General features: G+C 41.0%; 1 protein-coding gene across 5 annotated transcripts in view; it reads right to left on the bottom strand.

Moving 5' to 3' along the window:
* The window catches only part of Kctd1 (potassium channel tetramerization domain containing 1), a 186,482-nt gene that overhangs the window by 11,383 nt on the left and 158,453 nt on the right, over positions 1 to 16,646 (bottom strand). For all 5 annotated transcript variants that reach the window (XM_020178263.2, XM_074070113.1, XM_074070112.1 and 2 more), the window contains one exon: positions 8,485 to 8,629. In XM_020178263.2, the coding sequence (XP_020033852.1) occupies positions 8,485 to 8,629 (145 nt within the window). The remainder of the gene's footprint in view (positions 1 to 8,484; positions 8,630 to 16,646) is intronic.

Raw genomic sequence — 16,646 nt, 5'->3', positions numbered from 1 at the left:
CTTTCCTTGTCTTTTCCAGCTCCCAGAGGCTGCTAGAATTCCTTGGCTTGTGGCCAGCGATCACTTCACTTGGTTTGTCACATCTTCTCTAATGCTGAGCCTCCTGCTTTCTTCTTACTGGGGCACTTGTAACTACAAAGGGCCCACCTGGGTATCTAAGACACTCTAGCTCAAACCTCTTAATTGAATCCAATCTGCAAGTCCCTTTTGCCACGTAAGGTGACATCTTCACAGGACCTGGGGTTTGGGATTGTCAGGGGAGGGATGTCATAATTGATCACAGAGTTACAAGTTCTACAAAAGTGATCACAGGCTTCTATAACTTCTAATGTACCTGAAGTTTTACACAGTGGTTGACATGTTCTTATGCTCAAAAGGTATCTCAACCACTCAATCATTTTAAAATCTGTTTCTGTGCCAGATGTCACATAAGGCACTGTGGACACAAAGAGGACTTTCCTATGGGGAATGCATCTGATACACACACCATGAGCTCTGGAAGCTCCTCTCTCATGCATGTTTGGGACAGTAGGACCTTGTCCTGGAGACCCTTGGGAAGTGTGTGGTTCCCTGCAGGTAGAGCATTACCAGCCAGGCAGAGATGCCAAGAGAATGAGAGGATTTCATATTTTACACTTCCAAAATAGCATCCAAGTCACCAGACAAGACTGACTTCTGCAGGACTTTGCTTTAATTTTAGAGCTTCTCCACCCCCAAGTAGGGGTGGGGTGGCCGCCGTAGTTTTGGCCAGTGTTTGGGGTATGGGGTAAAGTTCTTCATTGCTCTGGCCCTGCAGTACATCCTTGGGTTGTCATTCGTGCTTCAAAGCTTGGGGGTGGAGAAGCAGGGCTGGCCACTTCTCCTGTTCCCCTGCCCCCACCTGCCATTTCTTGCCAGGAACCCCCTTCCCCTGTCTAATTGCATGGACTCCAAGCTTCTCCTGACTGCTCTTGTTTTTCTGGAGCAAGGGTACCCAGCTTCAGATTTATCCTGATGGCTATTAAAGGAAACAGAAGCAGCAAAGTGTCCCTTCTGTGCCCTGTGACCATCTCCACCCCCACCTACAAATCTCATAGAGAAAGACCAGCGATACACATGTGATAGTGACAGGGTGCTGATGGCAGGCCCGAAGGCAGAGCCATCTGCATTTTGAATCAACACTTTGGCTTGACAAATCACATAGACACTAGGCTACAGGAGTCAGGCCTAATGTCAAGGCTGTGGCGAGGATACAGGCTCCAGACGCTATCTGGATAGGGCTCCCCTTATTTGGTTGCTGCAACTGGTCCTGTTGCTGAGGAAACAACCTTGGGAGAAAAGAAGTGGTATTGGCAGGAATGCCAGGCAGTGATGTCTCTAAGACCAGGAAGAAAATTCTAGGTGGCAACAGCTGAGACCATAAGCTGAGGCAGATAGCCTGAGTAGGTACTCCCTCAGACACTGAAGAAATTATTTTTGGGGAAATAGTACCGCCATTTTGCCACTCTGCCTTCTCTGACACAGTTCTAACCACAGGAGTGAGTATGTACAAGCTGTTTGTGTTGCCACAACTGATTGGCTAAAGAGTAGATACTGGGGCCAAGCTGAGCTGATGAGATGGTCTCTCTGTAGAACCAAGGAAGGGCAGAGACCCTGGGCATTGCTGGGGTGAATCCATTTTAATGGCAGTGCACAACCAAGGTGTGGTGTCCTCATTCCCTGAGAGAATGCTTCCACTAACTCTAAGAGATAAACTAGCAAAAGCCTCCCCCCCAATACTCTCTTTTCTCTTTTCCTTAACATAGACTATCAAAATCACCTGATTTTGATACCTGAAGGTTTTTAGCAATGTGCAGAATCATTCTTGTTTGTTGCAAACTGGGAGCGGGTACTATTGGCATTTGGTGAAGAGAGGCTGGTGATACTGCTCAAAATCCCACATTGCACAGGACAGTCCCACACCTAAGAATTACTTGGCCCCAAATGTTAACAGTGCAAAAGTTGAAGAACTCTGAGCTTGACACAAATCATTTTCCTACATGCGTGACTCACCCTGATTGAATAGTCAATCCTAGCATCAGCAATGTGTACACACCACCACTGGAGATGTAGTCTCACCAAAATGTTTAACTTAAACCAATCAGGCCTTTGTGTGTTCCAGTTTACAGGAACTTAAGGGAAAGATTGATGAGCACATCTTTGTATGACAAGTAAATAGGCAAATCTAGATGGTAAGATATTTTGCAGGACAGCTGGTGCAGCCTTGTTGACAACTTGGTATCATATCAACAGGAGTCACGCTTGATAATTAGAGGCTTATAGGCCAAAATATGATTCAATACATGATCAGATACTGCCTTGGAAAAACTACATGTAAAGGACATATTGGGTCAGCCAGGGAAATCTGAATGTAGTTATGGTATTTGAGGAAATAAAATTTTAGCAAAATGGAAATGTGGAGGATTATTGTTAAAATAAGCTCAGAATTAGATGTCCAGAGGACTATGTATTAATTAAGCTTTTAACACTGGCAATCAGAGTGATGGTAATATGCTAGATTTGATTTGCTTTATTAGATTTTCAAATTTTTACAATGTATATATACTTTTTCTGTAATATTAAAAGGTTATTAGGTTTTTGAACACAGCCAAGGACAGGCAAGTTAGGGACTGCCTTGGGAGCATATTTTTCTGTATCTAGGAATGAAGGATATTCACAGAGGCTATAAGATGTTATTAGCATCAAGGTGGGTACTTACTAAAGAAAATGTTAAAAATAAAAGGCTAGAAAGACTCTTTCTAGCCTTTGGTCCCTATAAAAATAGGACCAAAGCTCCAGAATGTTGGTGTACTGAGAATTGCAACCATGTGTGTGTGTATGTATATGTGTGCATGTTTTTATGAAGGGAATAAGGTGGCAGTGAACAAATCAGCACAATTGGGGATAGGGGAAATGAAGGGAAGAAGGTCAGTCATGATAATAATGATTATCTATAATAATCAATCTTATTCAGAGAACAGAATCCAATGGCCTTTAGTGGGAGCTGGGTAGAAGCAGCTGGCCCTGAAATGGCATTCTGAAATCTAAGTTACATGAATTGTTAAAAGGGTTTCAATCTTAGTGGCGCATTTTGCAGAATTAGATTTTAAGGGGTGTAGAGTGCTATGCTTTCCAGATTTCAGGCATTTGTTTATTCAGCATTAAATGGTTGGAGAGAGAAACAAGTAATCAACAAACACTACCTAGCACACATGCAGAAGATCTATGTCCCTTTTCCACGGCTGGGAGAAAAACTCTCGTGAGGGAGGAAGTCCCGAGTTCCTGTTCACACTGAAAGCTCACACGTGTACCTGTGTTTGTGATTCACATAAACTGCTGTGGGTACACCTGCATCCTGAATGCCACATCAGCTCCACCCACCTCTTGCTGCTCTCCTCAGTTTCCAGGAAGCCCTGTAATTTATGGCCTGTCACCTGGAGGTTCTGTGGGAAACATTTCAAGGCCCTGGCATACGTGAGTTTCTTTTGACATACTTTTTTTTTTTTCTCCAAGCATGGCCTATACTTAAAACCTTTAGCCAATTGAAGTCCTTCGAACTGATGAATAGCAGGTCTTTGAGGGCTCAGCGAACACATGAAAGGTACAGGGAGGGAACTGTCAGTCAGGTGAACTGCTGAGTGAGTCCTGAAGGGCTGGACCTCTGGGATTGGCCACAGCTGAACTCCACGGGGCAGATTTTCCCTCTCCGGCATCTAATCTGGATGCCCTTGGAGGAAACCTAATGCCTGTCATTATTTCTTTAATGCCTTAAAACGAAGTATGGATTTTTAAAACTTAGCTTAGTTTTTTGGACCTACTACAATGAAAAACAAATGGCTACGATCACTTTCTAACAGCAATCACCAATTTATTGCTTTGTGATTCCCTGGGCTCCACATCTCTTTTAATAATGGGAATTATAAATTAACAGGTCACCCTGATGAGTAGCTTAGGATAATGATGCTATAAACACAGGTTTTATATTTTCAATTGAGTCCTACATGATTGTAAGAGAAGTGCACTGTTCTGCTTGTATTTTTGCTTCTGACCTCCTTGACTCCTTTATGCTTTTCTGCTGTGTTTAAAATAACTAATAAGCAATTATTTTGGGCCCAGCATGCAATGTCCTCTAGAAAACCATACAACTGTCCCTACCTCTAAGAACCTTGCAATGCAGTGAGGAAGTCAAAATGTATACACAACATATGCAGATTCAGCTGCAAGGAAGTATAAGCAGGTTTGGGCTGGAGGAGTGGCTCAAGTGATAGAGTGACTGCCTAGTAAGCATGAGGTCCTGGGTTCAAACTCCAGTACCACTAAAAACAAATAATAATAACAAAATTTCAAAAGTCTACGAGCAGGCTTTAGATGTGCTGATGAGAATGGGGCAGGTGGGAATGGAAGACTCACTCTCAGGGAGTCTGTCATTCATCCTCGAATTCACTCACTCACGACACAGATCATGCTCAGCCTCCCTCCCCATGACCTATTCTCAACCTCTGTCACTTGCCTAAGTCTCTCACTAGAGAGGCTGAAAAAGAGGGGAGGAAAATCACTTTCTCAGCCTCGGCTGAAACTTGGGGAGGCCCAGTTCTGGCCAATGAACCATAAAGGAAGGAGGAGTCTTCTGGGGGAAGTCTTCTGAGGAAGATAAGAGTCCTCTGGCTAAAAACCCTTTTGTCTCTTTTCCTACCCTTGAATGGAGACAGGATGCCTGGATGGCACTCACCTTATGACAGTCATGAAGCCAGAAGATCAACACTGAGGATAGCAAAACAAAGAAAGAGTCCTGGTCCTTGATAATATCACTGAGCAGATACCTCTGCCAACAACCAGGTACCTCTGACTTTCCTGTGTAGAAAACAATTCTCCATTCATTTATGCCAGTGTTAATTGGCTGTTCTGACTCCACCAGCTGAAAGCATTACACCTATAACCAGGTGTGCAGTGTGAATTGAAAGAGATGGATAGTCCAAGTGTACTGTGTGTGACTATGGAGAATAGAGTAAAGGCAAACCTATGGGTAGACTAGGCCTGGGAAGGACTCTTGGGGGTGTGATGAATAAGATGAACCCTGAATTCACATACCGATCAGAGGAACAGCAGGGGACAAACTTCATAGGCAACAGAATGGTCTGTTCTGAAGGGGAGAGAAGATGATGGGTTTGAGGAACTAAGAGAAAAGTCATGCAGGGTATATGTGTAGGGGAACAGCTGGGTGAGAGCAGGGAATAGAACATTCCCAGCCTCTTGGGTCCTGACAAGGATGTAGTGCTTTGTTTCAGGAACAAGGGTCTGTGTTACATTCCTGCAGAGTTTCTGGCAAGAGCAAGTTATGATACCGTATCCATTTGCCTGGTCAGGGTTGAGGTGAGAGATGGGGGAGAAAAAGGGGAAGATGAGTGTGGCTATTAAGGGCAACAGGAGGGAGCCTAGTGGTGACAAAACCATCCTGAACCTTGACTGTGTCAATGTCAACATCCCGGCTGTGACGTTCTATAACCTCACAAGATGTTACCACTAAGTATAATTGGGCCACACAGGTGCTCTATAGTTCTCACAAGCTCATGGGAATCCATAATCATTTAAGATAAAATGTTTTACTGAAATGAGTGTCTCCTGGTCTCAAGTAGAGAGTGGATGAGTCAGGGCAAGGATGAGAAAGGGGAGACCAACTATGAGGTCATTCCAAGTAGTCCAGATGGCTGCTGTGCCTTGGACCAGGGAGGTGGGATGAGAGGGTAGATTGAATTGAGAAGATGGTCAGATTTACCAATGGAGTGTATGTAGTAGGCAAGGAGGAGGGGAAAGTCCAGAATGATCCCCAGGTGCCTACTCTGAGCATATCTGCTACTGAGACAGGATACAGAGGAAGAGGAGTGGGTTTCATGCTGGTAGTGGTAGGTAGTGGGAGGCTGCCAGAATGAGCCCATTTTGGGGCAGCTTACATTTAAGGAGCCAAAGAATTTCTCCAGGTAAGGATTCTGAATGGGTGTTTAGAAATGAAATCACCTAAAAATGATTTTTTAAAAAGGGAAAGATTTCTAAGATCTGAAGAAAACCAGAGTGGTGTCCCTTTGCAGTTGGTGTGGGGAGCAGGTCTCCTCTTTTCAAGCCCAACAGCCTTGGAACTGCAGTCTAGACCCAGTCAGCTTCCTCTGTGGTAGTGTCTGAATATGGGTGTCCCCGGCATGAGCGCTGAAAGTAGGAGACTTCACTTCAGCTGTAGGTCCACAAGACATTGTCTAATCCAGCTGCCAGATTTGTTTGCAAAGTTTCATAGATAAAAATACAAGAAAGAGATTCAAAACTGCATGTAAAGAAAAAAAAAACCATACACTGCAAACAACCCTTGACCAGCCTCTAGGAGGGCACCATATTGGAAATGTTTTCTCAGTACACTTCTTGTCCTGATTTGGAAGACATAATTACTGATGAAGCAGTTGGCTTTCATTTAGGAGTCATGTGGCACAAACTAAGCCCTTATGTCTTTGATCCTGGAATCACACCCAGCCCAGAGATGCACACCCTTGAGAGGCCCTAGGAACCACTATTGGTTGGTGAGCAGTTAGCTCATAAGCCTTCCTCAGGTTCATTCCAGGGCTGCAGGGACCTGTCCATTCTAGCTGCAATTATTACTCTCTCCTTATTTTCTCAGTAAATGAGCGTAGTTGTTTTCATGTAAAACACATGTGCACATGATGTAACTGCTCAGTACTCCTTTTTCCATTCGACTAATAAGCCTTGGCGTATGCCCAGTTCTTCAACATTCAGGAGAAGATGGATAAGAGGCCTCTGAACCCCTAATTAAGTTGAGGTCTACTCTTCTAGATCTTTCTTTCTGCATTTATATATACACATACATTTTTTTTCATAGATGGAACATATAACACATATCATTCTGTAACTTACTATTTTCACTGAATAATATAATTTTGGTGCTATCACCTTCTGCCTTGTATCAGTAGATATAGACGGGCCACATTCTTTTAAGCTATTCCATAATATGAGTTTTCTGTACTATTTGTTATCATCTGCCATTGTTGGACATTTTTTAGTATGTCCAGTCCTACTATTACAAACATGACCACAATAAACATCCTTTCTATACATATCTTTACATATTTTTGTGAATATTTGTAGAAGACAAATTAACAGATGGGAAAGTGCTAAACTAAAGCATGTACATTTGAAATTTTAATAGCTACTGCCTAATTGCCCCCCAAAATTTGATAATATTTACTTCCAACCACCTTGTATATTCCCCAAGTCTGTACATTTTCAACTTTGTCAATTTTGCCAATCTAGTAGATAAAAAGGAGTATATAATTTTATTTTTATATCTTTGATACTAAAGAGATTAAATACCTTTTCCAATATTTATTGGCAATCTCTATTTTTTCTTTGAGAAATTTTGTGTATGGCTAAAACATTTTCCACTGGGTTGTTTGTATATTCTTATAGATTTTTAGGAACTCATTTATAATGGATATTAATCTTTTGTTACAAATATTTCTTCTACTCTGACATCTTTTATTTGTATATGGTATCTTTAATTCACAAGTATTTTTTTAAGGTGACGTCTAGGTATTAAAATCTTACTTATACAGGCCCTTCCTGCATCAAATCATACTTTTGGAAATTTCTTTATGTTTTTTTCTAATAAGGTATGCACATCTCTTGTTACATTTCTTTTCTTGTTTTTTTTGGTGGTTCTGAGGTTTGAATTCAGAGCTTCCACTTGCTAGGCAGGTACTCTACCACTTGAGCCATTCCCACTGCCCTTGTTACATTTTTTGTTGTGGTATTTTTTCCCATTGTATTGTATGATTGTCTCACGCTATTCTATAGGATAGTTATTGCTTGTAATGTACTGATCCTGAATTTAGAGATTTTCATGAGTTCCTTATTGGTTATAATAATATTTAGTTGATTCTTTAGAATCTCCTATTTAGAGAAACATTATCAGTTGCAAAAATTACATTTTTGTATATTCCCTTCTAATATTAATGCTTTCTATCTACTCACCTGGTTGAATTCTATTGCCTGCAGTTACCAGCACAGGTGGGAAACACTTGTTACTGACTTTAAAGGGAAAATTTCTAAAAATTTACTCTTATTGTTTGCTTTAGATTTCTTGGAGACAAATTCTTTGCTAAGCTAAGGAAGTTTCCTTTTATTCTCTACCTTGCGAATATCAGAAGTGAAGCCTTGAATTTAATAAATTTCTTTTCAATTTATTAAAATGATTTATAATTCAATTCCTTAAATAGAATGTGATTCTCTTTTGGTCATGTAAAACTTCTGTGTCCATTTACTGTTTCACGAAGGTAGTATACGTATGTGAAAGAGACTTCTGATCCCATTAGAACTGGTATATGTTAAAAAGGTAATACTAAAAATATTTTTTGGAGCACAAGAAAACAAACCACATATTTGTTGTTAATTTAACATGGATTCCCTCACCTTGAAATCATCAGGAATGAGGAGTTTTGATGTTCGTAGGAAATTCAAGATATATCTGAACATCTGTCCATCTCTGTCAATGAAATAGTGCTGTTTGAGACTGTCCAAAACAATGGGCTCTGTACCATCAAAAAGTCTTCCGATTCTGTGATAGAAAAGAGGGAACAGTGAAGACAATTAGATCAATTGCTGGCCGCTAAGACTAAGAGCTACAGCTTTATGTCTCTGTCAGAAGTAGCACTTTCGCAGATGGTAGTCTTAAGTAGTTACGGTTCTCTGAGAAGTGCTGGTCCCTGTTCGATAAATATCTCAGAACTAGGTAACTCAAAATAGTCTTAGGTTTGCTCAAGTACATTCTTTTAGCCACATGTTCCTGTCATGGTGATTATGTCAAGGTACTGTCCTATAACAGAAGATCCTGTCTTTTCCCCGGTATGACTTAAAACAACCTTCTCTGCTACTTAAAAAATGTTATTGCTCCAAAGTGTCTTTAAACAGACTCCACTAAAAAGAAAAAAATTCTGCTTTTAAGAAATCTGTTTTCTGAGTTTTCCTCACCCATGAATGAATCCTAAACTTCTAAAAATAATGCCTAGATGCTAACATCTCTATTTCACTATTAAAAGAATAATTTAAACTATCCTTCATCTAGTAGAATAGGTTTTTCATTAGCAATAATACCATCTAGTTTCTTAGAAAGTAGAATTCTTATTAGCCAGGTATCATCATAAAAAAAAAAGTATCTGAGCACCATAGTTTTGGAACATGGGTGATTTTTTTTTTAAACAGGGACCTATAATATATTATCCCCATTTTTTAGACTTAACATTTGTATAGCATGCACAGTTAAAGCATTTTGCTTTTGGCCCATTAAAGAAAGTTGAAGCTACATCCTCTAGGTACATATGCAGTTAAGCAGGAATGGGGCACAAGTATACTTGGAACAACAGAGGGCTGGCTAATGATGCACAACTTTTATATTAATCAGAAGATAGAATTTACACACCAGAATAACTTGCTTTACCAAAAGGCTCATTTTACTTTTCATTATCACTGTAGGCAGGCAAATAGCTTCATTTTTTTTTAAATAAAAAGCTTTTGTTGATATTATAACAAGTCTATCTCTGATTTGGAACACCATTTTAATTCTTTGAAGATTATTTTAAAATCATGTATTTTCTAATGTTAGGTTGAAATGGGATAGGGGTAACAGTAAATCAATAGTTTCAGCCCTCTTAAAATACAACAAACAAGTAGGGAAGCTGCTTCCTTCTTCCCCCAAAAAGATATGTGAATTTTTATTTCAGTAAAAAAAAATCTGAAGATAATTTTAAAACTTAAGTCCTTTCTGAAAGTAGTATGGGCCAAGTGTGGTCGGGTTACATTTCTAACTCAGTAGATTTTTCTGATTAATGCTTTTGTCCAAATTTCCATGAACTCAACGTGGTCACCCTATGCGTAGATTACAATCATTCTGGATTCTTTCACTGGTCATTCATTTCTCATTGACACATCAATCAGACAGTAGTTTTGAAACTAAAATATGCTTAGTCACTTACTTGCAGTGTTTCCAGGAGTCTGATACAGGGTGGGAAAGAATGAGACTTGTTTGCCTCTTATGAAAACATTTTATTCTTTACTGTTAATAACATGATAAATTTATACTTGACAGGGTAAGAAAAGGGAGCCATATTAATTAAGTGCTTTCCAGATACTTTCACTCTCCTCAGCACTTTATACGTGCAATAAACCCATTATCCTCATTTTAAAGATGAAGAAATCAGCATGAAAAGATGAGTAACTTGTCTAACAAGTTAAGTAACACTGGGGGATTTGGACATTGTCTGATCCTATAGGGGCCTCCCTATCGTGGGAGTGAAAGAAAATTACCACTATCAAATGAAAGCTTTGGGTTTACATTTTTTGTTTCTATCTATATTTTTTGTACAGTAACTTTACAACGAAATCCAAGCCCCTATAGTGATTTAGGGACCTGAAATAAATCATTATTAATGATCTTAAGTCATTTTAGATAAAAGAGATGAAAAGTACCTAATTCTTAAATAAAGCCTATGCTTTCTATTCTTAGATAAATGCTCATTTTCAGGTCTAGAATCACTTGAGTGATTAGTAAGTCCATACTAAGCGAATGAGTAAAGAAACTCGGCATTCCTGAATGGAAAGTGTGGAATGACCATGAGGCCTGGCCAGTTACTGGCTATAACCTGAATCAATCAACTTCTCTGTGTCTCCATTTCTTTTATAAAATTATGTCATTTTGTTTTATAAAGTAAGCCTAACTTTTCCTCAGTGGGTCATGATGAGCAAAAATTGCAAAGCAACAGAAGGTATTCCAAGCCAGTCAACAAAAACTTCTGTGAAAGCAGCTTTAGAACACCGCAGGCATTAAGGGATAGGGTTTAAGCAGGGAAAAGAACAGCCTTGGCAGAAATACACTGCTATAAGAACTCTCCAAAATAGGAAAGAAGTGTCACTGAAATGGTTTTTAGCATGCAAAAACCAAAACTGACCTTTTGGAGATACAGGAAATGTGGCATGGATGCAATCAAAAGCATCTTCCCTTGAAATAGGAAAAAATTTTTTTAAAGTGTAAAGGAAAGTGCAGGAGGGGACTATGAGCAGACTTTGAGCAACAGGAACACCAGCTCAGCCTGCGGACCTAGAGGTAGCTGTGTCTTCAGGGCAAGGATGTGGGTGGGGAGATGTGCGATCTCTAGGACAACTCAACAAGTATGGAAAGAGATGAGCAGCTCAGGAAGGACTGGCCTCCACTCAGGAAATCCAGCCAGGACCACAGAGGACAACCAGGAAGATCCAGGCCCTGTCTGGAGGCTCCCTTGCTCAATGAAATCACTAGCAGTGGCCGGACTACCTTCAACCAACTTGGGCCAGGAGAAGTCTGTGGGGCCCTGGAACCTTTGTCATGACCTCTGACTAGGTAGGATGGAAACGCCCCAGAGGATAGGGAACAGGGATGGGTCAGGCAGGCAGAAGTGCTTATGGAAGAGCAGGGGCAGGGAGAGGCTTGGGTAGTAGTTGGTGGCCAACCGCTTTGGGCAGAAAGGACTGTGTGGGCTGTGGGAGCAGAGAGGGCAAGGACTATGGAGAGAACAGGGAAAGGACTAGAAAGAAAAGGACACTTGGACCATGGATGCACACTACTGACTCTGCTGAAAAGCGTGTCACAGAAGAAAAAGTTCCCTATTGATGCAACAAATGTTAGAAGTAATAAAATGAATTGTAGTGTTGCTGCTTTTCTGCCAACTTTAAAAGGAGGAGTTGTGAAAACAATGCAGAAAGGGAGGGAAGGCAGTGCCAAAAATTGTAAAATGGCGTCCCTGGGCGGTTTTGAGATTGGGCTGACTGCGCTGTGGAAAAAGTATTGTTTGGCTAAGCAAATAAAGGGGAAAATCAACACCGGCTGTATTTCTTGTGGCCATATGAATGAAGTTACAAATCAAACTGCAGTGATTTGTAAACTCTGGTGCTTGAAAACTATGTGGAACTGATTACAGTTTACTAACCTTGGAGAACATTCCTGTTTTCCAACTGACCACGACCAAGCTGGCTCCAGATGATGTATGGCTGGGGTTTTCTTGTTTTTATAACTCACTGGACTAAATGGCCATGCTGAGAAAGACTTCCACGATTTCTTTTACAGGATAATCATTACTATTTTTAAAAAATATTTTCCGTTTTTTTTTTTTTTTTTTTTTTTACATTTTAGGCAATTTCAAACATGCCAAAGCAGAGAAAATAATATAACGAGCCCCTAAATGACCATCACTCAGTTTCAAAAGCTATCAGTTCTTGGCTAATCTCATTACAAAGTATACCTCTTATGCCTCACTGTGCGCCACTGGGATTTTTGAAGTAAGTCTCAAAAATCATTTTATCTGTAAATATTTCATGAGGATTATAACATCATGCATTAACTGATATTGAGTTATATTCTTCTTTTGGTGCTTTTTAATACTAGAAATCAAGCTCCTTTTGGGTGGGAAGTAAGTCTGGTTCCCTGCTATGGCTTCCCTTTTCTTTGGCATATAGTGTACTCACACTACACATTTACAGAATGAGCTTATGTGAAAGAGTATAGGGCTAGGATCTGATTTACGTGGCACTGTGAATCATTTAGAATTTTTTTTGTGTGTGTATTTATTCATTTGTAGGACCTGGCTCCTCTATTCACTGTGACCCAATTCCTTAAACATTTTTGTTTCTTTCTTGTGTAATTATACAGTTATACATTCATTCTTCCCACCAATATCCGTTTAGCCTCAATATACCAGACACAGGGTGTGTGTGGTGAATAAGCCACTGTCCTTGTGTTTGTGAAATGTTAACAGTCGGTGGGGCTAGGAATGCAGGTCAAGTGCAGTATGATCTAATGGGTCACCGCGTGTGTAAAGTGCACTATAGGAGTAAATGGGGTGCACCTAACTCATCAAACTCAAGTTGGGTTGGCAGGGAAGAAAGAGAGAGAGCTCACTGGAGACCTGAAGGACAAGGATAAGTTCAGGGGTAAGAGATAAGGTTAGGTAAGAAAGGAGAAGGTTGGGGAAGACACAAAGGCTTGTAGCCAGAAAAAGCCTGCCAGGTGGCTCTATATACCCACTGGGGTATATAGAGTGAGGCTGACTGAAAAATGAGGCTGGAGTGGCAGAAAACAGATGGCATGGAGCCTTATAAGCTGGGAGAAGGAGTTTGATTTGGTCTTGAGGATGGTGGGGCCTGACTTCAGGCTATGCTCTCAGGGATCTTAAGAAAAAGAGCAAATTTAGAAGGAGACAGAATTGAAATGCCATATCTGAAACCTTATCTCCTCACAGACATAGCTTTTGGCTTATCCAAGTCTTCTCTTACTTTTGACAATGTCATTTGCATAGTATGGTGGTTCTTAACTCTTGGAGAGCTTTTAAAAAACACTGATGCCAGGGACCCCCAGGTATTATGATGTTTTTGGTTGGGAGTAAGGCCTAGGTATCTTTGTGTGTGTGTGTGTGTGTGTGTGTGTGTGTGTGTGTGGTACTGGGATTTGAATTCAGGGCCTCATGCTTGCTAGGCAGGTGCTCTACCACTTCAACCACTCCACCAGCCCTAGGCCTAGGATTCTGTATTAATGCTCCCCAAGTAAGTTGCGACTGAATTGAGAAGCAGTATAAAGGAGGAAGAGCAAAAGACTAAATAAAGAGGAGCAAGTCATCATCAACCTGACATGCTTTCTGCTAGTCATTCTGTCACTTTGAACTGTCACAGCACTCTCTTAAACAGTCCACCATACTTTTAGCAGTAAAGGGTTCCCATGGTGACCTCATGCACCCTCTTGTTTTACAAATGTAGAACATTCCTAACTATTATAACCCTCAAGGATGCACAGCTGGCTATACTTAGAGCTGCTCTAATGTCACCATGCTGCCCCTGGATGATCGGCAGAGAATGGCACAGCCACGCCCACAGAGACAACTACGGAAATGCTAGTTCCTAGTCAGTAAATCCCTGGCAGTCTTACAGGCTTTATTTCACTTGATCTTTACAATGATCTTCTGAAGTGGCCTTACTATTCTCATCTCACAGATGAGGAAACCAGATGGTTAGGCCACGTGGCCAAAGGGACACACAGCTTTTAAATTATACAGCCTGGGTGCCAACGTGGGTGCCGACTCTAAAAGCTTGTTTTCTTAACTACTAAATCTACTGCCTTTTCTTTTATAATAAAAAAAATGAACTTCCCTTAGGAAATGTACAACTGTAGTTTGATAGAGCTTGATATCCCAAGATATGTCACATTACCTGGTAATCAGTTAGTTTTATAGGGGAAATAATTTAATAGCTGGGATCAAAATGTTGAAGCTCTGGGGCTTGGCCTAGTTGAGGTCAAAGGAAGACTTGGTATACTGAACAGATCTATTAAACCAAACCACACCAAAATGAGGCACCCCACGACTTTTGAGGTGCTTTCAATATTGTTGGTAGAACTGTAAAGGAGCTTAAGAAAGGATGGGGAAGTGAGGATTCTTAGGGCAACGAAAACTGCTTCTGGGAAGTGTAGTGAACATCTGACCTTGTACTCTGTAACTCTTGTTCCCTTGTGTGCTGCTTCCTTATATTTAATCCAGACAAGCCCCTATGGGATTTATGGCTTTGCAGCTAAGGAAACAGCTTACAGAGGTTTCCCACCCTTCTGAGGCCACTGTCTGTCTCCGTGCACCCAGTCCTTTCTATGCTGCCTGGTGGACACCTGGTCACATCCTGCACCATTTCATGTAACAGGACACCAGGCTCTGCTTTACCTAGAGGGAAGTGGGATAATCCTTTCAGCTCCCGAGCAGAGCAGTTCCCCATGGTAATTACAGAGGGAGTGCTCCTATTGCAGGATGGATTTGCCCAGGGACAGTGGAGAAGATCCTCAGAGAATGAAGTGCAAGGACTGAGCAGGGATAAAGTGTGCGAGAAAAGGAAAGGATAACACTTGCTGGTCCCTTTTATCCATGTAGTTCTCCTTTGCTCAGAAATGCCTCTTTTTCTCTACCTCTGGGCTTCCAAGCCATGAAAAATATGGGTTGAACTTGAAGAAAAGATCTCATTTAGTTTTTGCCCTAGATCTATTTTGCTGGCTAAGAGATTCAGAGGCAACTTCCAAATTACATCTTTAGCATTTGGAGATATTTTTAAGTTATAAAAGTGATACCTACTCATTGTTGAAATTTGGGGTAGTGCAGAGGGTGGAGAAACAGCAAAACAGAAAAACTGCCATAAGCCTACCACTTATGGGGGCATAAAAAAAATTTAAAGACTGTTATGTGGTAAGCCAAGCACAGAAAGACAAATACCACGTGTTTTTGCTCATATGGGGAATCTAGATCTTAAAGAAAATATGACATGGTTGTAAAAAGGGGCCTTTTTGAGGGGAGACAGGCAGGAGGAAAGGGGGAAAAAGAGGGTGATAATGAGACCCACTAAAAACTGTTAAAAAGGGGGGCAGGAAAGGGGTTAATAAAGAGTAATAGATGGGGTGAATTTGGTCATGTATTCCATACATCCATTATGCATGTAAGGAAATATCAGAAAACCATGTATACAATATATGCTAATAAAAAAGTGTTGGTTTGGCTATGAAGTGTTCCCTGAAAAGGCTCATGTGTTCAAGACTTGGCGTCTAGCTGCTGGACTATTGAGAGGTGACTGGATCACTGGGTGCTAACTTCGTCAGTAGGCTGTCAGGAGGTGGGGCCTGGCTGGAGGAAGTAGGTCCTTGAGGGCCTGGCTGTGCAGTGACCAACCTTGTCCCTGGACCCTCCCTCTCCTTTCTCTCCCTGCTTCCTGGTCACTGTGTGAGCAGCTCTGCTTCATCACATGCAACTCACCGTGATGTTTCTGCTCAACAGAAAATGCTGAGTCTAAAAGCAACGGAACCAGCCAACTACAGACTGCAACCCCTAACACCACGAGCTCAAAATAACCTTTCCTCCTTTAAGTTGGCTTTGTCACACAACAGAAAGCTGACTGACACAGTCATTTCTTACTGAATTATTTCATTTTCAGTTTTTTATAAAAGTCTACTCATTTGGATTCCCAACTAAGTTTCTGTTCTAATATCTGAGACCTAAGATATTTGGCAAACAAGGCAGAGATCTGGGTGAAGTGTGTGCACTTGTGTGTGTGCATGAACAATGATGAGTGTGTGTATGAGGGAGGGGGCATGAGGAGAGCTGTCACCCCAGAGGGAACCTGGCCTCAGAACATCAGGGAGGATATCAGACATGGGTAGAGGGACAATGTTGCAATCAACAGATATCTTTGTCTCTATTTTCTTGAGATGGGATAGGAAGGAAATGCTAGGTCTATATCTGATAGTTTTGAAAACATGGGGGTCAAGGTTGTATTTTCCCTATTGTTGCATTTATTTTTAAGTGTCTATAATAAAATTTTTCCTTTTTTAAGGGAATGCTATGCTGGAAATTATTACAATGTAAAAAAAAGTCACCAATCTACTGTTTTAGGAGTCTGAATGAAGCCAAGTGTGGTGGTACATGCCTGTAATCCTAGCACTTGGGAGGCTGGGCAGGAGGATGGTGAGTTAGAGACCAGTCTGACCAACATAGTAAGACTGTCTCAAAAAGAAAAAGTCTGAATGATCA

Source organism: Castor canadensis, chromosome 4 (genome assembly GCF_047511655.1).
Source record: "Castor canadensis chromosome 4, mCasCan1.hap1v2, whole genome shotgun sequence".
In the NCBI taxonomy this organism is placed as follows: domain Eukaryota; kingdom Metazoa; phylum Chordata; class Mammalia; order Rodentia; family Castoridae; genus Castor; species Castor canadensis.
The sequence above is the reverse complement of the archived record's forward strand: the minus strand, read 5'-3'. Positions and strand labels throughout refer to the sequence as shown.